We start from the raw sequence: 26,141 nt of genomic DNA on the forward strand, positions 1-26,141 counted from the left end.
TAATTCTCACAGTCGTATGCATCTCATGTTCAGCCACAGTGATGAGAGGCTGATATTTCCCTTCCTCTCCGTAATAATGTTGAGGTCAAGCATAAATCTAGAATAAAGTCTGATCTCCAGGTGGTCACAGCTGGACCCTCCTGATTCCCCGTTCTCAAATCTATTTCGCAGAGATATTACGGAGATCTGAGCTGCTGTCAGATCGTTCCCATTCCATTGTATCAGTGGAAGGAATGATGTCTGGCACGGCAAACAAAGTATGTGTAAAGTCTCTAAATAAAGCATGAAATTGACAGGACGTCTGTCCACGTACGGCACCAGATGGGTACAGCTGCTCACTTCCAGAAGGAACGTCTCATATTTCACCTCCCATTAAAGCTCCGGTTTCTTTAAGTCAACACTTTTAATGCAGAAAACGACTTAATTCCTTTTCCATTACACGTACCGAGTTTTAAATTGTACCTACACAAAACACTGGTGGTTCTCTTTCTTCACAGCAAAGGAATTTGCATATATTGGAGCGGGAAAAACAAACAATTTCCCACATTTTAGACATTTGGTCATGGTGCTCAAGTATTGGACGATAAAGGAGTAAGCAATTTCCTTCAGTATATGTCGACTCAGAAGAGCTCCTCCAAACACATCGCGTACTTATCACCCAGAAGATTATTCAGTGACTGACTTGTATGTTGATGAGCCTTTGTGTGCGCACACACACGTGTGCGTGCCTGTGCATGTAGGTGCGAATGTGCTTTACACACATCACCAGCAACATTGATATTTGAACTAAGCCTTGGACTCACCAGGGAACTGGTAGCTGTAGCTGGGTGCGAATCCAGTGTATCCACGGCCATATGTTGCCACAATATTAGGGTAACCTAGGAAAGAGATTAACAGGAGATTAAATCCAGGCACACACACACACACACACACACACAGTTTAACAAGTTCACATTTCTAAAGTTATAAAACATAGCACCAAAATTATTCTTGGATTATATAAATTCCATTTGGAGCAAACGTTTTCCTACATTATGAGGGGCTGAGGGACTTATCTATGTGGAACTCCAGCTTGCTTTGTTTGACAGGAACTACAACAAGAGATTTACTGTAATGCTTCAAGCCCAATAAAGAGGCTGCCTGTATTTATAGCTCCTGGAAATGACAGTATACACTGGAAACTGTAAAAAACATGCTGGGAGCAGTTTGAATCAAAGGGCAACTGCCAGCCTCACCTATTTATGTTCTTTAGTTAACCATTTCAATAATCTACAAGAATAAAAATAGAAATGAACAGACTGTAAAGGAGTTTTCTTTCAAGGAAGACCAACCTACTGATTAAAAATGTACCGACTTGCAACGTTCTCTCCGTCACTCTCTCTCTCTCTGTCAGCATAATTGTGCACTATGTGATGTTGGATCTTCACTTCTGGCACAATGGTAGTCGTCTCTGAGCATATCCTGACTGATCATTTCACAGTGAAACAATTATCTAGAAGGATTTCCTTAGCAACTCAAGGATTTGCCCCCATACAATTAAAACCGCCCTTCACCACAGTGGCCAAGAACATAATACGCCACCACAACCTGTCATCTGCAAACAAAAGTCAAAGTCAGCGCGGTGACAGACTGAGCTGCACGGTCCCTGGGTGGCCGGAGTCTTGCCTTGAGCCCCCCAACGCGGACGTGGTGTCAGAACCATTTCAGAGCAGCAGATGTATTGTTCATCTGCTGTCATGACTCTTATTACAAGTGTGGAGCCACCAGTTAATGAGCGGGACAGTTTTCAGACTGAAGCAGCTGTGGGCAACATATTGAGAAAATGGGGTGTGAGGGGGCAGACGGCTTGAAAGTGGGATACAGAGCAAACAAAAAAAATGTGAGAAGAGGGGGCGGTTGGACGAGGGAGCCCGTAAGAATTTGAAAACCATCAAAGGTAATACAAACATAATTAACCCTGTAATTATGGTACAGTATATGTCTTCATCTTTATCTGTTCCCCCTGAGCTATTATCACCTTCAACCATGAGTCTGGACTAAATTACCTAATAAGAAGAAGTCCTTTAGGCCAGGAATGAATCACCAGAGCTAACCTTGATAACTCATTTCACATAGTGTAAGCTACACCTCACAAAACGACCTTGGAAACCTCTATCAGAGTTTTGTGTCCTCATTTCTGGTTAGATATGTGCTAGTATGACAATCTGCTGCACACACATTGCAATCTATCAGTGGAGATTGTAATGTTTTGGGCTACAAATTCCTTCAGACACACAGTCTATTTGTTAGTTTTACTGGGCTTTTCTTTGGGTTTGGAGGAAGTACACAACATGTGTCTACAGGATGCAGATGTGTGAGCGTGCTGATGTATGTGCATGGCTTAACGTATGTCTGTATGAGCACACACACACACGCACACACACACACGCACACACACACACACACACGTGTGAGTGTGTGAGTGAGTGAGTGGATGCTCTGTTCTGTATGCCTCAGAGCCTGAGCCAGTTGGAATCAGAAAGGTTGACCTTGGTCATAAATATCTAATCAGTGTTTGCTGTCCATGAAAAAGTTCAATTTATTCCTGACCCGATGGGAAAACTCGTCTCGGGGACCCTTCTCCCTCGCTTGTAGACAAAAAAGAAATGCAACTCGGAGAAGCGGTGAGGGGAGCCTTAAACTGGTGTGGATAAAGGAGGAAGGAGGCTACGCCGGCCGGGGGAGGAAAAAATCAAATGTTCATCAGCTTCTGATGAAAAGTCATCACTAGGAAGCTACAGATGGATAGCTTTCAGAAACCCTCTCATTGTTTGTTTGGTCAGAAAAGAACGGCGAGATGATACAAAAAAAAGCTATCACAGACCGTAAAATATTGGATATTATGTGTTTGATACCGTCTTACTGTCAAACAGAATAAATACCAACCTAAAATTGCTGGCTTAGATACAGCAGCTACTCGAAAGTCCTTTTCTCAGAAACATTTTCTAAACCGAAAAGCTCATTTTCTACCCGGGTGTCCTGCAATACAGTGGGCAAGAAAGGATACAGAAGTGTAAAGAAAGTGCATTAGGATACACGATAACATAAGTCCTGACATTTCTAATGCGTGAAAATATACGAGTAAAGAAAGAAAGAAAAAAGAAAGAGAGCGAGGAAGAATGATGGAAGCAGTTTGTTTTGAGTGGTTTACTAAATGAAGCCTGCCGCTGTGTCTGGCCTGGTGGCAGCCTCTTAGTGCTCTTATTTGCCTTATTAATATGCATGCTAATGTACCTATTTTATGGCTCAACAGTTCTGATTCCCTTTAAAATCAATTATCCATCTGGTACACCCATACCTTGCCCAGGCTCATGTGTATTAATTTCAGCAAACATACATCGGGCGCAACACAATAAAGATAAATGCCTCGATTAGAGGCAGTAAACAAAGGAGCTGGGGATGGCTTTAATGAGATTTGGCACAAAAGGAGCTTACACTTTCTTAAATAATGAGCTGTGGGTCCCCTTTTTTTTCCAAATGCAAATTATATAAAGGAATGTTTCGCTGTCCTTGTTCCAATTTCATTTAGATAAGAATGTCTCCAAACAAGTCGGCTGTTAATATTCTCACATGAGTACATCGCCGCCTTGCTGCCGGCCATCTCCCAGTGGAGGCAGGAGTGCTGCCCTCGTTGCAGACACATTAGTCGGTAATAAGTTCGGAAAACTTCGCCATGCTCGTTAAATACTTTCATCAGATGAGGCGCAATCGAACGAGTCAGGTAGAGCTGACCGAACCACTTTGCCCAGTCCAACAAAACCACGAACAACTGTGTAATCAGGCTCATAGCTGGAAGGCATAATCATGAGACCCCGAGAGTTTATTAATCAATTTCACCATTAATTGACTGATGAGTGCCAGAAAACTGTTCGACCATCATTTAAAAAACTAAAATATGACGCCCCCCATCGCCGCTGTACGTCCTATGGCATTCCACTGACTTTGAAAGCTGTTTTAAATATTAGGTTACCTGACGGAGATAAAAATGCATGAGTGTGGCTCTGCCTGCACCTGCTCCACGATGAGGGGGGGTGGGGGTGGGGGGGTTACTCGCACAGCAAAACGAGTCTCTTACAATCGGCTGCGTGTCCCTTTTGCTTTTGAAGTAAAAAATAAATCTTTGATGTGAGGGCAAATCCATTTGGTCGGGTCGCACACACAAATTATATGCATAGGAAATGCAAAGGATGGACAGACTTACAGACCGAGAGATAGATGGATCGGGAGTGAGAGACAGTGGGGGGGGGCAAAGGGAGAGCGAGACAGATAGAGAGTGTGTAATAGTGTTAAATAAAAAGGGCCACGGGCACGAGTGAGATGGTAATGAAGAGGGGTGGGCTAGCAGCTGAGGTCTCTGTAGATGAGATCCCTCACTGACACGTGTGTCCCCTTCATTACCCATTAGGGGGGGCACAGTGATGAATCCTTAATATGACATTACACCAATTTTCCTCTTCATTTAGCCTGATAATGTGCTGGTCTGCTACTATATGCCCAGGGGCTGCCTGTACCAGACTTCACCAGAAATAGAGCAGAGATTGGCCAACGGTGGCACACCTGGAAGCGGCCTAATTAGGGCCAGCGTCCACCTAATGGGGCTAGCTGGACGAGAGGCTGCATAAGTGGATTTTTTTAGAAGGTACCTTCTGATGAGTGAACACTGTTCAAATCAGGTTTCCCCTCTGTCCCTCTCCCCTTTAAACAATTCTGTTGTTTTTGGCTACCTCGTGTGTCATGAGTGCCTTCTCCTTGTTTCCCCAAGGTTATCTCCCCTGGTGGTACGTATCGCTTTACACGCCCAGCTTTGTGGTCGCGCTGATGGCTCCACTTATTCCTGATGAGGCCTGTTGTGATTTCCTGAACACACTCTTTGCCAGTAGTAGTTTTCTAGATTTCAGATCTGTTCCGTTTTAAAATGCAAATGCAGACGCTACAAGTCCCTGATGTCAGTGTTGTTGGTTCCATTCCCTGGGTTGAAGTCAATTCAGACTGCAATATCAATAAATATAAAATCCTACTTTCCATAACTAACTACGTGTATAAGAACTATTAAGGATATATTAAACCTGGACATGACAGGCCTCTTCAGCATGGTTTCACATTTCCATTTATATGAGAGGTGATGAAGGTAAGACTCACTCAGCATGCCCATCCCCAGCATGAAGGCATCCATGGTGTAGGACAGACCCCTGGCTCGCCCTCGTGTACCCGGTGGAAACATCACCTCCTTGGGCTGGGCCTTCTTACATTCTACCTATGTAGACAGACAAGAACACACACACACACAGACACACACAGGCAAACCATTAGACTGTGTAGGGTACACAACCAGGCAGATCTGACAGGGCTGTCTCAGCTCTTTAAGGTGCTTTTCTATTTGACTTGCACATCGCGGGATGTTTTCCGCAGAGAAAAACAAGTCTGAGTCAATCTGAGCACCTCACATTTTAGAGGGAAGTCTCTAAGGAAAACTTACAATCATGTTTCTCCTGCATTAAAGCAAAGGTTGTTGCTCCAGTGAGCATGTGCCCAATGCCTCTGGGAAATACAAGCTTAATTCTTTCCAAGAGTTTCTGAGACATCAAGGTAGGAGACTCTCTGTTCTGCAACGCTATTACCACGCTCTGGCTGTGTGGCAGCCTGCCCAGATTCTTTATGAAAGATATCGCTCTTTCTTCTAACACAGATTAATCTCAAAAGTAATAATATCTCCTGACAGGATCTGTGCCGGCTCCTGTTGTTTCCTTTAACTCGGGCCTTGCTGAGGTGACGCGTTTAAACTCTAAAGGTGATCAATAAATGTGTGTTCAGTCTTTTCTGTTGTTTTGTTTTTGGGGGGGGGGGGGGGGTTGCGTGGTGTCTCTGCTGTTATTTGTGTCTGGGCCAGACTAAACTCCCTGGTGTTTCCACAGTCCAATTCCACCTGAGCAGCATTCCTCATTTCCCTGTGTTTCTTTCTCTCATGCCGGTTCTCACACGTGGAGGTTTGTTCATTTCCCATCTTGCAAGAGTGACATCTCCCCCTCCTACATCACACATATCAAATGAGGGATGTGACAGGGGCAGATGAGGAGAAGGAGGAAGATGAGAGCCCTATTTACCACGTATCTATCCTATCTCGATGAATTATAGAGAAGCTCATTCGGCTGACAAGGGTGGCTCGCTCTTGTGTCTGTTGGTTGTTCTTTGGTAGGATGAGTCTGTGTTCGCCATGCTGCACAATCTATTTGCTCCACTGCCTGCTTGGCATCAGCCTGTCCATCTGTTTGTCTGTTTGCCTCCTGGCTCTCGCCCGCTTCTCCCTACTGCCTCCACTTAAGCAGAGCTTTCTCGGCTGCTGTGATTCACATGTCATCCTGGCCTGCTGCGCAAGACAGGCTCCTGCGCCGAGGCTGCGTACACCTCAACCAAGGTACAGCCTGGCATAAATACAAGACTCATGCAAGTCTGACAAGCCGGTGATGCACATTAATATTCACTGACACGTGCTCAAACATGCATGTTGGTGGCTGCTGCACTTCTGCAGGAAAAGGAGCCAAACATTGCGTCCTGTATTGGGGGAAAAAACTCCGTAATAGTTTGTGTATTTAACAATCTTTTCTGTTGACACAGGAGTGAAGTATTTGGTTTGGTGTCAGAGTTGGCTGGTTTCAATTTATTCGCAAACTTTATGAGACAATCAATGTATTTTTGAGCACCAGTGATTTTTTTGTAAATAACTCAATAATGACACGGACAAGATGGAACATCGATTTTCTGGTTCAGAAAAATACAGAACTAGATTTCAAACTCTGGCTGTCGAGTCTGGACTTGGCAAGAATAAAAAAGCCTTTATCCAGTGAATGTATGATGACAGGAATTAGAGCCTTCTATAAGAAGTTGCCAAATCAACAGAGGTACGCATTTCTCACACAGTCTTCTTCCTGTCAATGAAGGAGCCATTTAAAGAAAGCATCACTGAACATCTCCAAAAATAAGCACTAAAAACTAAGCGATCAAAATAAAATCAATGGCAACATGGAAGGGCCTGTCAAGTTCTCCAGTAGCTCCCAAGGCATCAGGGTGGTTGGACTCCCAGCCGGCCTGCCAGGACCCTCGCAGCACCAGGACGTGAGTCATGCCTACATGCTCAAAAAGGCAGCACTTTGATATTCAGAGAGAGGGCTTCTTGTCAGGGATTCACAACCAGTCAGGAGTCAGGGTCCGTGATGCTGCGAGGGTGTGGGTGTTCACCTGCTTCAAGCACAGACGAGTGTGTGAGTGAGAGCTTTTAAGAGGGAGCGAAGTCAAAGATGGGAGAACAGAGAGGATGCGGAGGCGAGTCAGAGGCTGACAGTGAGCTGGGCAAAGGTTAAACCGTTGTCGATGCAGAGATTCAAATGTTGCCCGGTGGAGAGTTTCGCTGGCTTCACCTTTCTCCCTGAGTAAATAGTAAATTCACAAAAAGAAAATAAACAAAGAAAAAAAAAATCAGCCGTTTGTAAAACAGCTGAGAATTGACAATTCTTTCATGTTGGGATAAAGTATAAAGCAGCTTCTGTTTTCAGGTGCAGGTGCTGTGAGACAGAATGAAGGGAAGCACTTCATTTATGACCTTTTCAATACGTCTCCTATACATATTAACCTTGCAGGTGTAATAGGAGGGTATAGGAGGGACGGGCTGGCAATGGCTGTCCTTCAGGGATGAGCGTTGGGGGTGCAGCCTGCGTCTGTGTTTGTGTAGTGGGGGAGGAGTTAATTTACTATTCACTGCGGTAGTGAATGGATTCCATCAGTAGACCGCCAGACTGAATAAAGAAAATGGCGTGATTCATTTACTGCAGCTCTCACTGCCAGCTGAACAGACAAACACACAAATCTCATGTTTCTACATGCGCAATCCGCGATCAGCCATTGTTGGATGGACTCATTTCATTTGGAAATAGGGATTCAAACAAAGTATTGGGTTAAAACGGCACCTTTAAAGTCTTTCCCCTGGTGAAAAATGTCTGAATCTAGCGCGCTACTGTAGTGCTGTTTATTATTCTGACACGTTTTGACCAGCGCATGTGAAATTTAATGACAAAGGACTATTTTTTCCGACTTAAATTCTTCATCAGTGTGTCGGGGACGGGAAAAAAAGTCTGTTTTTCTCTGATCAATGAGAGCGCTGGAAACAAACACTGGACAAGCCGTGAAGGACACGTGTGTGCATTAATGCCTGATGGGATCATGCGCCACGGATTTCTTTTGTTTGGGAATCAATGGAAGAAACTTGCATTCATTTCTGTTGAATGACAGGGGTTCTCATCTCAAACCTGGGAGTTATTTTTTGGAGTAAGAAGATCAAAAGACCCCCACACGGACCAACGAGAGACAACGCTGGACTCAACAGCTGCTCCCGTTGAGACAATAAATGTGTGTAACAGTTCAGCAACGACTCCTGTTAACTGGGATGTGCTGAGTTTTTGTGTTTTGTGCATACTGGGCCAGAGGAGAAGCCTTTCCTTTATCTGCGAGCTCTCAAAACACCACTTTTAATAAGGCAATAGAAAAGTGATTAAAAAACAATTTTATACAAACCCATAAAATAATGAGTAATGTATCGCAACGATTACACGCGTTATATATGTTTTATCTACCGTAGCAGTGTCCTGAAATCAGCTTTTAAGAGCAAAAAACATTATTTTAAAATAAATGACCCTAACCACTACCTATAAACGGACTTTTAGTCTAAAGAGTATCGGTAGGATACGGTTTGGAGTGTGACTTTATGACCTCTGGGGAGCAGTGGGCTGAAAAGCCATGTGAGATGGACTATATTTACAGCCGAACATTCTGCACTATTTTACCCATGCTCGGTAATAAAAATAATAATGTAGGACATTTTGAGAAAAGCTGAACGGTGCCTTCAATGGCCGACAATCTTACAGTAGCCATTATCTCTCCCGTGCATGGTTATGTAAAAAGATACTGTCAATGAAGTCAATTTGAAGAGCAGGTGCTGCCTGTTGTGCTTAAACACGGGAGCGTTCCCGGCCTCCCTGAGAGACACATTCAAAAGTCATCATCACGTTAACGTCCAATTGTTTCCATCACTTCTTCAATCAGCAGATCTGAACATCTTCCTGTTTTTATGGAACATCCTGGAGGGCAGAGTGTGAAGTGGATTTCCACCGCCTTCATCCCTCAAAGTGTTTCTTCTTCAATGATGGGTAAACATCCAATTACTTACAGTCCAGACCTTGGAAGGAAGTGCTCCATAAGGGACTAAAGACAGCGGAGGGCGGTCCTACTGCCTTATTAACTGTTTGATGTTCAAACACTGTAGGATTTGACTCTCCAAAATATTTTACATAACCTCGGGACTCAAAGTTTCCATTTTTCCAAATCTACTGACTGTTAGAAACGAGTCCGGGGGTAATTTATAAAATATCCTCTTCGTGAGAAGGATGCGAATTTTAATGTGCATCAGCAGCACACCTGATTGGTTTGCAGCAAAACAGGTACAGCTGGCACTCGCTCACTCAGGATGAGTCTAATTAAAAGAAATTATGTTTGGTTAGCTGATCACAGGGAAGCTACTATATATAGCAGGGTAGGACCATCCTGATCACATCCATGCCTCGGTGAACTGCATCGTTCGGGTTCTCCAGTCGCTCAGACAGTTTTTCCAGGATCAAAAATGATTTGAAGTCCACGACAGGTTAGACACCCGGGCACGATTATTGAGGTGAAATGGAATACACTGGGAGTGATGGTGGTTTCCTACCAGTGGAGTTACAAGTTCAGGTGTTGCAGCCTCACTATCAACAAGAACACAAGTGATGCTTCATTTTAATGTTTAAATTTAATGTTTAGATTCCTCAACTTGCTCGACTGGTCACTTGACCCGACGCTAAACCGGCAACTTTGGCTTACTGGCATTTACATTAGATGTGACAACAACTGATAATCTAAAGCACCTTTGAGTTCCACAGATTATTAAAAATATCTTCTGAGAAATCTATTATTACCTTAAAATCAGTTATTAAACATTTCTTCTAAGCATAAAATTGGTCCTTGACAACAGTTTGATTTATTTTGAGTGTTTTTAACCACAGTGAGAGACACTAATCTGTTTCAGTTGGCTGTGGGATGGTAATTTATCATTGACAATAGACACTAGTTGGCTTTAGTTAACGTGGTTACTTTTATTAAATGTTTTAGCTAAAACACAAAATCAGGGGCGACTAAATGAAAGATTGTTGAGATATTGCGATCAAAACAAGGTGGAGCTGTAAATGTGGCAGCAAAAATTAAACTGAATGAAGGAATGTTTCCGAAAAGCCTTCGGCGAGGTTAAAGGTGCTTCTGCTAACTTTGCTAATCATTTCCTTTTTGAAGCAGAATGTGCTACACACTTACCATTAAAAAGAGGCACACTGAATAACAAATGGAACCCGACGTCACGATGTTATCGAAAACATAGCGGCCACGGAACTTTCTTTCAAAACTTTTAGAATACAATATATGGAGCACACCTCTGTGTATATATTAAAGTCTGACGTCTCTGTGCATTAGTCCATGAGTGGAGCAGTCAGAGCTTCAGCTGCTCCTAAGTGCAGTAATTGGTGGGTCGCGTCAGAAAGACACAGTGAGAAATTGACGACTAACAGGAAATTCCTCCCTCCGGTTGTGATGATTTGCCACTGTTGAATATTAAAAATGACACATTAAAGAACATTACCTCCAAGCACTTGACTAGAACCAATGTGAGTCCATTTTAATGGCACACTGCCCGCTCATTAGAGCCAGTCCTTGGTAGGTATTATTAGTAGGTATTATTATGTATTAGCAGGATGGGGGAGTGATGGAGAAACTGCGGTCTAGAAAAATGGGATTTGCTACCTTTTGGAAGCTGGAGTAAGGTTTTATCTGGCTAAAGTGTGATACAGATATTCTATGTGGAAACCACAGATGTGATTAACTGTCAAGCTGTCTTCTGCGCATTGATTTTTCTACTCCAAAATATTTACTGGTTTTAATACAAGTGTCGGTACAGCTATAGTTAAAGAATGATTTTATAATCTATGGTGCCGGGCAGGATAATCCATACTTTTATTACCACTGCAGTTGCTACAGCCGGATGGTCTCCAGAGGTGAGAGCACTGTGAAAGTCTCTGCAGCTTGTGAGGCAAGATGAACACTTGCTAAGCAGCGCCCTTGTTTTTAATTATACATTAGGCTGAACTCACAGTGACAGTGAGTAGGTACTGCTGACAGTTGGGCCTTGGTGGCACAAGAACACAGGGTGACTGACTGAGTCACTAAAAGGTCCTGTCACTCACATCAGAGTGGGCATTGACCCTCTATGCTGCCAGAGGCCTCCAGAGATTGGGTAGGGAGAAGGTGGGGTGCCCTGTACATCCACAACCCTCCTAGCAGGATGGAATTTCTGTCCGCATCAATTATTCAAGAACCATCTTAGATAACACTCGCCGCGCAGATGGATGAGGTCTATTTCTGTATGGTACTTCATAAAGATGAAGACATGAGGCATTTTTTATTTTCTGTGCTGGCACTTCAGATAGTGGATAACCAGTGCTCTCCTCTGTGGGACTGAGGTAGGGAAGAGGTGCTTGGAAAATGCCCTTTGCACACTTGACACTCTTTTACCTTGTATTTTCCCCACGCATACCAGGAGATTCAATGTACAGTTTCCAACAGGGAGCCTTACAGAGGTGACAAGAGCCTGAGGAACTTCACCTTTGCTCTGGCCTTGCACACTGTCCCCTCCATGAACCACATCTTTGTGATGTCTGGGACTCCCAGATGGATTTAAAAAACAGACACGTGTCAGGAAAACTGCTTTAAAATAAGTGAAACATCACGTCAGAAATGCTTCAGATAAAAAGGGCTTAATGCAACTGTATGCTCGATACAGTGATTCAGTGATTTGAAAAGAAATTACAAATTGCTTTTATAATGAATAATTGGTAAAAGGTAACTCAGACACAATTATAAGCAGAGATTTTTGAATATGGATTAAAGGTCTAACTGCAGCAGTGTGATCTAATTTCACTGTTTTTAAAGCCAAGCACACGCAGCAGTAAGTACTGTATTAACTCTATTCGTACCTCATCCTGATGCCGCTGTGGCCACAGAGCGATGGAGACATGTCAAAGGACCTGGGATGTTTGATTTTGACACAGGATCCTGTTATGCACATATAGTTCTTTCCTGTGATGGTGCTCAGAAGCACATACTGGGACATATACGGGGTCATATGTGACCTGGGCTGGTCCCTGGAGGACGTGGTTCTACTACACTGGTCCTGTCACTCACATAGCCAGTCCATCAGCCAGTTTCAGAAGGACGCTTGAAGACAAGCAGGACGGAAAGGAGCCCGACTGAACGGCAGTAAGACAAGTATTCCCTCCAGTCAATCACAGTCCACCGAAATGCTCAATGATGCGCGATGTCTCCAGAGGAGCGCAGGGTGGAAATGGGTGAAAGAGGACCCAATGTCACACTTGCTATACCGATATCTGCGGCCGTCAATTATCTTAATTGACGTGATGGGCGCCACTGAATTCTGTAGGAGCCTTTTCAGTGGCAATTTTAGTAAATGGAAAAGCATCACTGAGACACTGTGGAAGGTGTTAATCCCTGACTAATGAACTCCACCTCTGCCAGTAACTTCCCGCTGCATCCCTGGACATCTCCACCTGCGAGTGTTCATCTGCACAGGCTGAAACACACAAACACTGACAGGGGCGCACGTACGCACATGCACGCACGCACACACGCACACACACACACACACACACACACACACACAACACACACACACACACACCACACACACACACACACACACACAAACTCTCCAGGATGAGAAGCCAGTGGTGTGCACTGCCCACAAACCGTGAAATTGTGTGGCTGAGTTCTGCCTGTCAGGCTGAGGAACAGGAGAGTGGAGCCTGTCCCTCTTTTTCTGAATCCCCGACTTATGTGCACACGTATGCGCGCACACACACACACACATACACAAGTGCACGGACAAATAAATTATTTGAATAAAATAAGTGGACTTACCATTTTGTTATTGATTTCATGAAAGTGAATTTCACAGACTTTCTCTACGATGTCTTCATTCTCAAAAGTTATGAAACCAAATCCTACGTAGAGAGAAACAGAGAAGGGAGGGGAGAAAGGGAGAGAATGAGTTATTGAGGAGAACTCGAGCCACTCGAAGAAAATGCACCACAAGATTGAATATTATCAAGCGCCAGATCCCAGAAACTACAGTAGGAGAGCACATCTGCAAAGAACAAGTGAACAAGACAGACATTGTCCCCTTTAAATCAGAAATTTGATGAAATCTGCCACATTATTAAGGGCACTCGAGGACCCCTTCTACAAAAAGACGACGGAAAAACAGCACAAAGCTCATTTAATGAGATTCAGGCAGCGAGGGCCCAGCATCTGAATTTCATTAAATGCATTTTGTGTTCTTTTTTTATTGAAATTTCAGTGTATAACAAGCCCTCGTTTTTATGTTAATGCAGGTCTCAGAATGAATGCATCATTGACAGTGGGATTTTCATGCCATATTTATAGGATAAAAGCCTCACCCTGCTTTCAACCCAAAGACACAGAGACAAGATGGCTTCAGACTTTTCAACACAAGTTGATTGCAATGCTCTCTTCAATGTTTTGATGGAGATGCACAAGGCAATCTAGCCTCTGTATAGCCAGGGTTAAAAGAAATTCAGATATTCTATTACTTTTGCAAAAGAGGAAACCGGAGAAAAGAAATACTGTCAGTGAATAAAGCAGCAAGTGGTCGTGAAAGGAGATGAGATTCTTTTCAATCGAGTAAACAGCTGACGATGGAGTAAAATCACCTCTGTTTAAACAGCTGTCTCCACAGACAACACACCACCTGACACACACGCTAAGCAGACAGCGCCTCCCATTTATTACCACAGAAGGTCAGGTGATATGTACCCGAATGCAAACCAGACATTAGAAACACCACCTGTTGCTTGAAAATGGTTTTCTGACAGCGCATTGGTTCTACCACTAAGACTGGCACAGCCCAGAATAAAGATGTCACTTATTGGTTGTTTGACTTCCTGTTTACAAAAGTGAAAAAAAACCCAACAACTCAACTATAATCCAGTAGTCTCTTAAGCAGCTTATTCTGTAAACCAGTGAAATGCTCCAGAGAGACACAGCTTTCTTTGTTATGGGCTGCTGCTGACTGGTCATCCTGTTACAAATACTGGCATTTACAGTTCTCTCATAAAGTGTTTATCGCTACTGGTCCCCCCCCCCCAGCCACTCCTCCCTCTCCATCTACACCTCCATAAATAACACATCCTTCTGCAACTGACAGAAGCGAGAAAATATCCAAACAGTGAGGGTCAGGAGCTGATTAAACACGGACAAAATCTAATCTGATGAGATCTTATGAGACAGAATATCAATTTCCAGTGAGACATCTCAACATTGGGTTTGTGACATGTGTGAGGTGGGGAGTGGGCAAGGCACTGGGGATGAAGGCAGGTAGACTGGAATGGTGGGTGGGGGGCGATCTCTCCTCCTGCTCACTCCACCTTCATGGTAGCGAAAGGAGCACTTTTGACAAGCAACAAATCAACCGCCAGGAGTAATTTGTCACAGAGGACTAGGTAGAGAGAGTGGAGTTCGAGGGGGGAGGGGGTGGGGCAGGAAGGGAAAAGAGAAATAGGTGGAGATGAAGGGGAGGCGGGAGGCTAGACAGAAAAAGTGACAGGGAAGGAGGTTAACACACATGGCCTCTGTCAGCACACTCCTTCCTGCTGCTACAGGCAGCTCCTCTATCAACTGACAGGACATTTTCCACTGCACCATTACATCCAGCGGGGTCAGTGCCAAGACAGCCCACCACAGACACCACAATCAGCACCCTTCTACCCATGAATGCATCTGTTTAAATCCACAAAGGACATATTTTTCTGCTCCAAACTACATTTGGAATGTGTTTTGCCCGCATCATGTTTTTTTTTCTTTCCCCCTTCCTCCTGGTTTAGCCCGCCTTTCGAGCACCTGGACCCCTGTCCCTGCCATTACGCCCCACTTTCCCTCTTCTGTCCTATTTTACAGACTTTTACAGACAATTACAGAGCACAAAATAGCACCAACAGGAACATTCCTCTCTCCTGGCCTGCTCCAGCAGGGTGTCAGCAAAACAAGATTGTTCTCATATATGCCATCCGTCCTCTCCCAGCGCTCTCATGGCAGGAGAATGACCTCCACCAGACTATTAAAGACTGTCAGCGCCGACAGACACGAGAAGAGAGGTGTCAACACGCTCACACTGAAGAACCTGCACAGCTTAAACAATGCCCTGTAAATGGAAACACGTAGATATCTGCAGGGAGGACTGATAATAGGTGTTGTGTGGCTACTGGTTGGGGCCTCTAGGCTGCACTTTCTCACACTTATTAGTGAAGAACCTGCCTCGGCTCCATTTTGCCAACACGCAAAGTGGGCAGGGAGCCCACTTTCATGGGCTTTTACTGTCTTCATCCTACTTGTTATTTAGTTCACACTTATTCCAGGTTTCTCCACCTCTGCTGCTTCAGTACTTTACCCCCCCCCCCCCCCCCCCCCCCCCCCACCCCCACCCACTTCACCTACTACAGTACCTCTAAACCTGGTGAAAAAAGGGAACTGTTCTGTTGGATCCCTCAACTGGATAAAATGTTTGTACAAACTAAACCTGCACAGGGAATATTAAGCACAAATTAATGACAATATGAGTCTTTTTGTGTGGACAGAGCCCCAGAATTTAAAACTATTAACGTTTTAGTTATAGAAATATTTTTATTGTGTAGTGACTTTTGTATAGTGGTTGAAATGACTCTTTTTCACACTTGCACATATATAAATGTCAGCACTGCCTACATTTAATTTTTTAATTTTTTTCAAGATTATTTGCTGTAATAGTTAATGTGATTAATAATTTACAGCTTATATGAGGAGTGCACATCTCTTCCCGCACCAGCCCAACCAATGACAGTAGCTTCACTGTAGAAAAACAATTAAAAATTACATTTCCAGGTCAATCGGAAAACAAGATCATGTCTTTTTTTATTGTATAGTTATAAACTGCTTTTGTGAGCAGTTTGGAAAAAAAAAACCCTGACATTGTCAATAACTGTGGCAGGATTGCAAAAAAAATCTCACTAAATGTGTTTTATAATGAATTTTAAAAATGCAATCTCACAAAACCGCGAAATCTTTCACAGTTCATGTCTGTCACATTGATTCGTGTGGACTGCTGCCAAATCAGCACTACGGGTGTGTGTCTGTGCTTGTGTGTGTGTGTGCGTTTGTCGTTGGGAACTGTTTGATGACTTTCCTCCCTGTTTTCTCTGTGATTTAACACATGGTGCATTTAGCCCCCCTTTTATGGAGAACACCACTGAACTGTCTGTGACGGTCTTTACCATAACAAGGAGGTGCCGTGCTGATGTATGGCCTAATGTAATGCAGGCTGGCTGTTATGATGACTAAAACTCACAGAAAATAGCAACCATGAAGTCTGTAGTTATTATTCAAAATTCCAAGGTCATTACTGATTCCATATATTGAGTTTCAGTACAAGCTGATGTAAGGCTTGAACAATATGTGGTGTATACTGCATGTGAGATGAGGAGCCAACCTGCTGTGGGCGTCTGACAACCGGTCGCCTCCATACAGAGACAGGAAGTGGGGCATCCTGGAGAAAGTGTCAGACATGTCCCCTGGCGTACAGCATGAAGGGAACAGAGCTCACCATGAAGGGCTCTATAGGTCATCGGTGCAGGCTACATGCAGGCACAACTGCTTCCTCCGCTAATTCAGCTGTAATTATGCATGAACAAACTTGTCCATGGATGGGTTTATGGAGGACTTCTGTTCTGTCTGTCTTTGAGTGTCGCAGGCTCTGAGCCACATCTTCTTTTAATGCAGCAGAGCAGAAAGAAGCAGTCCAAACACCCAGGGCGCAGTTAGAGGCCTTTGATCAGTATTTCCGTCTGCTATTACCAGAGATCCAGAGCCCCAGGCGTTAATCCCCTGTTTAATACAGTTAACATCATGAACTCTCGAAGAGCACAGAAGATGTACAGCAGAGAAAAAAGGAGAGGGGAGGATCAAACTGAAGGAATTCTGTCATCAGAAATGGCCAACTCTTACCTTGGAAACTGGAATAGAGCATTTGAGACCGTGAAACACTGTAAAATCCTTGAAAAGACCAACGAAATAAAATAGCAAAAGCAATCCACAAACGACAGTAAAATCATACAAAATATTCACTTGAACTGCCAAGATCATAAACTCAGCAACAAAAGGTGTTCAAAATGATCAACGTCTGACAGATTACGTAAAAAGATACTAGGCACTATTTTTTATTTTTTTTATTTTTAAATTTAATGTCTAATTAAGTGTGTATAATATCAGAACACTACACGACCGAGCTCTACAGAGAAGACCGAGGACCCACTGGACTGCTGTGACCCTGATCTAAAGTGCTTACATCTTCAAATATTCTTTTTTGGGTGTTTATGGATTACTGCTTTCAGCCTGTTGTCTGGGCGCTTTGAAAAGTGAGAGAAAAGTCACCTTTTCTTTGGATAATTGCCTCCACTGAACTTAAGCTGCCCCATGATTATGTAGCAGGAGAGAAGCTGAAGCTTACAGATTTGGTGTTTGGCAGTAATGAGGGTTCTTCCCAAGTTTACAAAGTGGTTAAAAGTACAGTGAAAATGGAGAGCGAGACAACAACGGTGCAGCTGTGGTGCTGTTGAGACACCTTTGACCTTTGGTCCTGGTTGAGGACCAACACAAAGAAGAAACAAAACATAATAAACTTCATCAGAAATATTGCAGCCATACCTTATGTAATCTATATGGTAGACACGTGCTCTTGTTTGTGTGTATGCAGCCACTTTTAAAGTGGGACAGTGGAAATTGATGGCTAGCTCTGAAAGCTGACCTACATAGAGGCACTGACAAACTAGTTTCCTCAGTATGCACGCTGAGCCTAGTTGTAAAATGCAGAGACAGCAGCATATTTATGTTGATGTAATCATTCAGGGAAAGAAACACCTGGTAGGTCTGCTCATTTATACCGTTTTCACTCTGGACTCTCATCTTTCTCCTATATTAGTCAGTCTATAAAAAAATACAGCGCTAGGATAGATGGTATTAGGTAAAAACACTATATAGCACCGTTATCAAAGGCAATTGGCCAAGTCTTATAACAATGTATAGATATTTTTATATCTTATGTCATTTTATTAAAAAAAGGCAACACTGTGGGAGTTCAGAATGATCACATTATTTTCATATTCCACTTCACCCAAACCAGGCAATGAAGGGCTCATTTCTGAGCAAAACACACCGAGATGCTCCGTTATTGCCCTTGCACACATGACCTGGCACCTAGTCACGGTCATTGTGCCATGAAAATTGAGCTTGATATGGATTTTATCGCCGGTCAAAACAAGATCCCGTCGTCCATGTCCACCAGAAATGTCAAGTTCCTGAGATGCACAATGTGCTTCTGAAGACTTAACACCTTATGTTTGTGTGCAGGGAACGTGTGCATGAAGGAGGAGTGTATTTTATTAAGCGATACTCTGAAGCATATATGAAGAGTATATGGTCCACCTTGGAATCTGAAACTTCCTCCTTTTATCTGCGGGGTGTTTCTCAGTGGCGCCTCACTTAAATTGCGTTTGACAGTGCTGTAGAAACAAACTGCAAACCTGAGCTAATCGATGAAGGGACCTCTATCCATGATAAGGTGATGGAAAAATTAATGTTGTCTCCGCTGGCGTAATCCAATTCGGCTGGCTAATATCCATAGCACAAACACACATTCCCGACACACAGCCAGACAAACAGAGATATTGGCCATGTGGCGATAAACAAACACGGGCTCAGAGACGGACACATCTTTTTAGCCACTGCTATCCCACCATCTCTTCACGATGCCAATGCAACAGCCCGGAGACATACTGTATCTGACTGGGGAACGTATCTCACATAACAAACACGTGCAAGGTTTGTCAAACATAGCTGAGGACAAGGCGGGACAAAAATGTTAGAATATGATGTAGGAAAGGGTGCAAAACCAACCTGAGAATAATTGCTCGCGCCGATAGAATTCCTTTTACGCAAATGGAATATCAGTGTAATGAGATCCAAGGGTTTGACCCACAAGAGGATTCTTCATTGAGGAATGTCAGAAGCTTTTGTGCCACGCAATAGGCCTATCTTAATAGATGTCTCAATTTCTATTAAATACAGTAACCACTGATGCAGGGGGGGAGGTGGAGGGACGTGGGGGCAGGGGCCTTTCCATAATGCTTTGAGACGGCCTGATGGATTTCTTTTGAGGTGAGAAGCAAGGTGGGATTTGGAATGAATAACACTGATATGCACCTTTTGTGTTTGCTGACCTATTGATACGGATATCAGTTTCATCAAACCTGATTTGCATGTCTCACTCCTGACAAAGGTGGAGAATAAGAAAAGGGGATTAATGAGGAGAAAGCGGTGGCAAATGGAAGAAAAAAAAAATCAACTTTGTAGTTGAAAAATCTGGTTTTTTTTGGTCTGAACGGAAGAGCGGACAGGATACCGCGGACACTTCCAGCAGAGCCTCTCCAGGGATTCACTCAGGGACTAAAAGCATTTAATCAAAATAATCCTCTACAAACAACAAGGCCTTAAAGCAATGAATTACGTGCAATGGGGGTTGCAAAGTAAAATCGATTCATGTGAATTAGGCCTCTCAATGCCTGCATGGGCAGATTGTTATTAATATTTAAGCACGGGGTATATTTAAAGGCGTGACACAGTAGCAGTTCATCTGAAATGAAGAACACTGATGATGCCACTTTGCAGAGGCCCATTACCATTTAGCAGAGATTGCTTTCACTGAGTGAGCCAAATGCTCAGAGGCGGAACTGCTGCCTGTGTTTACTTTACAGATGCTGTTAAGGTGTTACGTTAAAGAAAAACTACCGCTCTCCAAGAAAACCCCGGTCCACTCCAGCTCAGACACGCTGCCGCTCAACTGGTGACATCACTGGCTCATCAAGGATCGCGTGCTGATGTCGCTGCGATAGTATTGACCCTTGTAATCAGCATCTGTCTCATCACGCCTCCGCGTTCAGAGCTGTAGGCTCCTTCAGGTAAATCAGTCTGCTCACAACAGTCAGACTTTAATTGTTCCTTGTTACCTGCACTATAATAAGAATCCGCAGCATCGCCATAGCGTCCCCATAATTTATTTATGGCCGTTACCGATTTCTGTTTGAGTTTTATGCCTATGAGTTTTATGAAGCAAATATTTAAAAGTCCACTGTCACTCAAACATTTTGGGATGTGCTACATGTAAATGAGGCGTGCCACACAGTCCCCTGATGAGGTGTATGCAACACGGGCCACCCAGACTGCCGCCTGTTTGCTCCGGCTCTGTTGCTGCACACAGGGTATTACAGCCTCAGCTGGTGTCATTTACTGAGACACTAATGCCATTCCACCACCAGATGGATCTTATCATTAGCTTGGTGCATTAAGTTAATGTATATAGTGCTAATTTAAACATTTCCATACCATATGCACAACTTAAATGGGGACTATTGAACATAGTGTGTGTGTGTGATTGGTGCTCAGGTCATCAATGGGAACGATACTAATGAATCTCCACAGAGCAAAAACATTTATTGGATTATTTTTTTAGTTCAGTTCAACTTCAGTTCCTTTTAAGATGCTTTCATGCCCCATACAGCCATAGGCCTTATAGCTGTTCATGTACACACATCCATGCAGCTGCAGTCAGCTGACACAGACCTTCATCACATGTATTATTTGGCAACACTTGAACACGTCTGCAAGTGAAAAAGGCTGAATTCTCGTCTTCTCATTGAAATTAATTTTTAAGTCAGCCACTTTGCAGAACAGGAGCTAATTTCAATCTCAAAGCTGACATCTGTGGGAGCGCCACATCATCCGAGTGCAACAGGGGCAGAGGACAGCAGGCGTTCAAATGAGAAGCAGCAAAAGAAGAAACAAGTTAACGACCAAAAAGGAGGGAGAAATGTGGTAAATGAAGAGGTGACAAAAAAAGAGGGATTTCGTGACCCCAGCGACCATGTTTCCATCTGGAGCAGAGCTGCTTTTAGATCTTCCTGGAGTAAAAAGGACAGTTGAGGGAAGGGCAGGAAGAGCAGCTTTTGCAGATAGAAGCTGTGCATGTTTATTCATGCAGCGAAACAGCTGAGGTTTTGGAGAGAGCTTCAAAGACGAGGATGGCTGCACATCCTGCATGGCCTTCTCTTCTGGCTGGGCTTTCTGCATTTGGCCTTTGACTAAGGGCCTGATCAATCCCCCAGCATGCTGCCAGGCTCTGGACCCTCCCATCCCTCCCTAGCACCAAGAGGCTGCTCTTTGAACGAGTCCTGCCAGGGGTCACCCTCCCTGTGCTTCATCATCTTAAAGGTCAGGCACAACAAATGGCAGAAAAGACAGTTCTGTCCATGACCATAAAACTGCAGCTGACCACCAAGCAGGACAAGGTGCTGACTTTGGATGTGACTGGAGGGTTGGCCGCCTCTATCCTAAACACTGTAGGTACATCCAGAGCAACCATTTTGTTCCTTCAACATTTTTGTGCACATTAACTGCAAGAACATCTCCCAAAAACGCTATAAAAACTTAAGTTGCGCTGTGGCAAAGCTGCTTCGGAAAATCCTTCTGTGGATTTGGGTGACTGGAGTTAGTCACACATTTAACCCAGCAGAAGCAGCACACCAGACCGTGGGATAAGTAGTAATTTTTTTGTGATAAACACACTTATAAAAATGCAGCAAATTAGGGATAAATACCTGTCTGCTTTAATTGTGACCCATCCTCTCTGTGGTGAAGCTAAATCAGACCATTTATGACACATAATTAGAGGATTGTCAGTGTTTTGGAATACTGGATGCTTGTGGCTTTTGTGCACTGCTTAAAAGATATGCTAAATATGTTCTGTTCAATGCTACGATGTTAAAGCTGTGATGCTTCTTGGTCATTGGTTGTCTTAACTGACATGTAGGAAGTTCATTTGGGCACAAGATACTCAAAATTCATTTACTTACAGACAGCTCTGGAATAAAACATGCAGGAAGGAAGCAAACTCTAAAGAAGGAAGTGAAGTGACTTGAGCCTTCGTGTGGACCGCACCTGCATCTTTTCAATTAAATGGCTTTTATTTAAAATGACAGCTTTTCAATTTAATGAAATGACGGTGCACACCTGGTCTCTGCCACTCAAAGCAGAGATCAGGTGTGCCATTGAGCAATTTACATACTTATGCCAGGAAGTTGTTCCCTTGAAAAACAAGACAAGATACACAAAATGGGTCTTCAAATGGCATAAAAATAATTAAAATCTGCAAAATTAAGTAAAAAATCGAACCACCTGCTATGAAGATCAGGGTGTAAAAACATCGGGGGCAGAGTTAAAGCCAGACAAGAACTAAATGGTGTGAAAAGTACTTAACAAATACTAAAAAACAAATGAAAGAATGTTAACACAATAAAGCTACTGATGTGTCCATTCTGAACTTGATATGGGTGGGCAAAATAAATGAAAACAAGTGCAGGTGGAGCTATTCAACAGTAGATATTTGATCCTTTCAAAATAAGACAGCCCGGTTGAAAACAGAGATTTTCCGCATCCGTCTAATCAGCTAAAGTAATCTGTAAATAATACGCTGTTGGGGACGGTGCTACATAATTAGAATACAGCTGTTGTTATGTTAATGTTATTAATTATACCTGTGCTTTAAACTGTGTTTGCTTAACAAAGGCCGGCAGACTGAATGCACCAGTGTCAATGTGAAACCAGCCCGCCTCTCTACGAGGCCAAATGAGGGGCTTTTTTCCACACTGCTGATAATGCTGAGTATTGTTCTACTTTACTTTGATGCATCCGTGTGTGTTTTCGACGTTATCGCATGTTTTAATTCGATAATGCGGCGGGTAGGTTCAAATTGGATTCCCGAGAAAGTGCAGCTTCTTCGTTCTGGGTCTTAGGGAGTCATTCGCCGAGCAAATCATCTCAGCAGAGTGCACAACGATTTGTTAACCTCAAACGCAAACTAGATTATGGAACCCAAAGTAGGTACAATCAATCAAACAGCTAGAGACACCAGAACACCTCTGTGACTGCAGCAAGAGAAGAAAAGAAGCCCAACTGATGAAAAGATTGACATTTCACTGCCGTCCACAACGTGCAATCATAAGATGCACACGTTGAGTAGTTTAAAAAGCCATAAAATACCTCTGTTTCATCAGCTGCCAAGGTTGGAAATCTATTGGCAGTGTGCAGTGTGAGCTCTGACAAGTCTGGCCATCTAGAGGAGATGTGTGGTGATTATCTGGATAGGCCTACTCTGTCTGTCTGGCTGCTACTGTGAAGACACACTGCCAGAATATTTGCCTCTGGCTCCCAGGACTGAAATGGCCTCTAAAGCCGACTTCTACAACTGTGAAAGACTCTCCTCATTTCCGAGCGAGTGGGAAACTACAATGCTGGGGCCGCCTTCTAGCACGTGTGTGCGTCTCAAACGGGCATGCACACAAGTGAACAAAACATATCAAGACATGTAATGTGACATAATGTCTCCCCCTGCTCGAAACCCCCCCTCCCCAGCTGCTCGCCCACATGCCACAGATCCCCGCACCATGTCTAAACAGATGCTCCATCAATAATGCCTGCTTGAACGCCACACACCTCCCCGGTGCCCAAAGTGGGAAGAGGAGAGTGGATGAGGGAGACGCGGCGAAATGAATGAGCCTGCTCGGGAGAGGGACGAGGGGGACGAAGAATGGGCGAGGGCCCAGAAGCTTGAGTGACTACTGAGAGATGGATTGGCCACACCAGAAGATGCTCAAGGACCAATGAACTTGGGGATGAAGTGTCCTTCTTGTCCCATCTGCTCCTAATAGTGGGAGTGAAAAGAAATTTCCGTGTTACCCCGACCTACGGGAGAGATCTGCTGGAAGACGGACAAAAGAGGATCAAGTTGGGTAGGCAGAGCGAGGGGGTGTGGCTATATACAGCACGCTTGTGTTTCAGTGTGGAGTATCAACCTTAAGAGGAATAATGTAAAGGGGATCCAGGCTGAGCTGAGGAGCTGGTCCTGATTACACTGGTTCATCCTGGAACGTCGGCGTAGCGATCCGATAAGAGGCTCAACCCCTCTCTCTCCATAGACGCACGTCTTCATCACTACAGCATCTTCTCCACTGTGGGGGTTTTTCAAAGGGCACCTTTCATTTTTTCCGAGCCGCCTCACGCCGTAGCGCGAGCTGCTCGTTCAGCGAGTTGATTTTATTCTGAGCTAGGAAATGCTAAGGCTGCATGTGGTGGTCAGCAGTCTTGTGCTGCTGCTCACTTCACCTTAAAAAATGCTTTTCTGTAAGCCGCCTTTGAGTTTAACGGAGAAAATGTGGAAAAGCGATCACAAGCGCATTCATGTCGAACATTGCAGAGGACAGATTCATCTTCATGAAGCAAAACTTTATCAAAAGAAGTGAGAGAAACTTTTGATTTGAATAAATCTCCCACGACGAGTGTGAACAACACAAGGGTTGAAAGTGGGATGGCAAACAACGAATGCATGATGAATATTTTTCCCCATTTTTGGGAAAAACAGGTCTGACTGAAATCCGTAGGTATGAAAAATTGCAGCATCATTCCGAGCAGCGTTTTAACATATCCATCAGGCGTCTCTTCCCGCGTGTGTCTGCCCACATCACCAAAACTGTCCCGTATTAGGTGCACGCAGAAAACACATCCACGCTCCTGCTGCACCACCCCTGTTGTCATCATCCATCATAATCCAGACCTGCCTTCCACTGGCTGTCAAAACTGCTCAGGACAATTCACTTAGACAGTGTCAGCCCAACTCTAATATTTTACCAGCCACTATAATGAGCACTGGCCTCAAGACCCAGGGAAACAAACACATGGCTCCCTGCTCTCACACTGGTTCTTGCATCCATGACTTTGCTGCCGCCATTCCAATTTTCCTGTTGCCAGAGGCCATATGATCCTAGAATGGTCAGCCCTCGCCAGCTGGGAATGCAACCGCTGAGCCTACATAATATTGTATTTGGTTTATCTGAGCTATGAGCTGTGCTCAGGAAGAGAAATGTATAATAACAACGGAAATAATAATAGTGGCATAAACTTCAGAAATCCTAGATCACATTATTAAATATCAGCCTCTAAATGAGTGGATTTATTGTAAAAAAAACAAAACAAAAAAAAGAGTTTTTTTTTAAGTGTATGTGTCACATCATGCATTATGCTGGTAAACTGACGGTCCTACAGGCTTGTTGTTGGTGCTCCGCAACACCCCTGAATTTAGTTTTCATGACCTTAAATGCACAGAGGACACGCACCCTCATTATTCCAACTAGTTGGATCTTTAATTCTTCCCAAATAAATCTCAATTGGAATAACATTATCAGTTAAGTTAGGGCTGCGGCGTAATGCTGGTGTATTTTCTTTGCCACTTTGGATGTCCTCGTTAAACACCACATCTACAAAATTAACTTAGAGGACAAAGGAGGTCACATATAAACACCAAGCCACACACGTCAATGCAGGAACAGAAAACAAATGGCACAGCAGCTCACACTTTTAATTATCTTCTTGTCTAACCTGCCCTCCAATCACAACAAGGGATGTCTAATAATCCATTTATTGATGCATGAAAGACAGGACAATAACGCAGAAGCTGCGTACAAGTGCAGGGAAATCTGAGCTTAGGGAGGCTCAGGAGGTTGAGTAAATGGAGAATATGTTTAGATTTACTGTCACTTAGAACCACTGTTAGTACAGAGTATGAGAATATGATATAGCTCTGAGGCAGTGTTTATTACCATCAGAGAATTCAAGATAAAATACATGATTACACTTATGATGGAACACTTAAGTGATAAAGACACTGCTGTGAGAGCTGTATTCCACTGAGAGATGGGCATAATGAATATGCTTTGGCTAATTTATGCTGGCTAATTTGTCTACATTTTGCA

At 43.7% G+C, this 26,141-nt stretch overlaps 1 protein-coding gene across 16 annotated transcripts in view; it reads right to left on the minus strand.

Annotated features, from left to right (window-relative positions):
• The window catches only part of msi2b (musashi RNA-binding protein 2b), a 181,863-nt gene that overhangs the window by 35,971 nt on the left and 119,751 nt on the right, over positions 1–26,141 (minus strand). For all 16 annotated transcript variants that reach the window (XM_057054353.1, XM_057054347.1, XM_057054350.1 and 13 more), the window contains exons 8-10: positions 13,099–13,181; positions 5,179–5,293; positions 804–878 (exon numbers count right to left, since the gene is read on the minus strand). In XM_057054353.1, coding sequence (XP_056910333.1) covers positions 804–878; positions 5,179–5,293; positions 13,099–13,181 — 273 coding nt within the window. The remainder of the gene's footprint in view (positions 1–803; positions 879–5,178; positions 5,294–13,098; positions 13,182–26,141) is intronic.

The sequence above is a fragment of the Takifugu flavidus genome, chromosome 14, assembly GCF_003711565.1.
Source record: "Takifugu flavidus isolate HTHZ2018 chromosome 14, ASM371156v2, whole genome shotgun sequence".
NCBI lineage: Eukaryota > Metazoa > Chordata > Actinopteri > Tetraodontiformes > Tetraodontidae > Takifugu > Takifugu flavidus.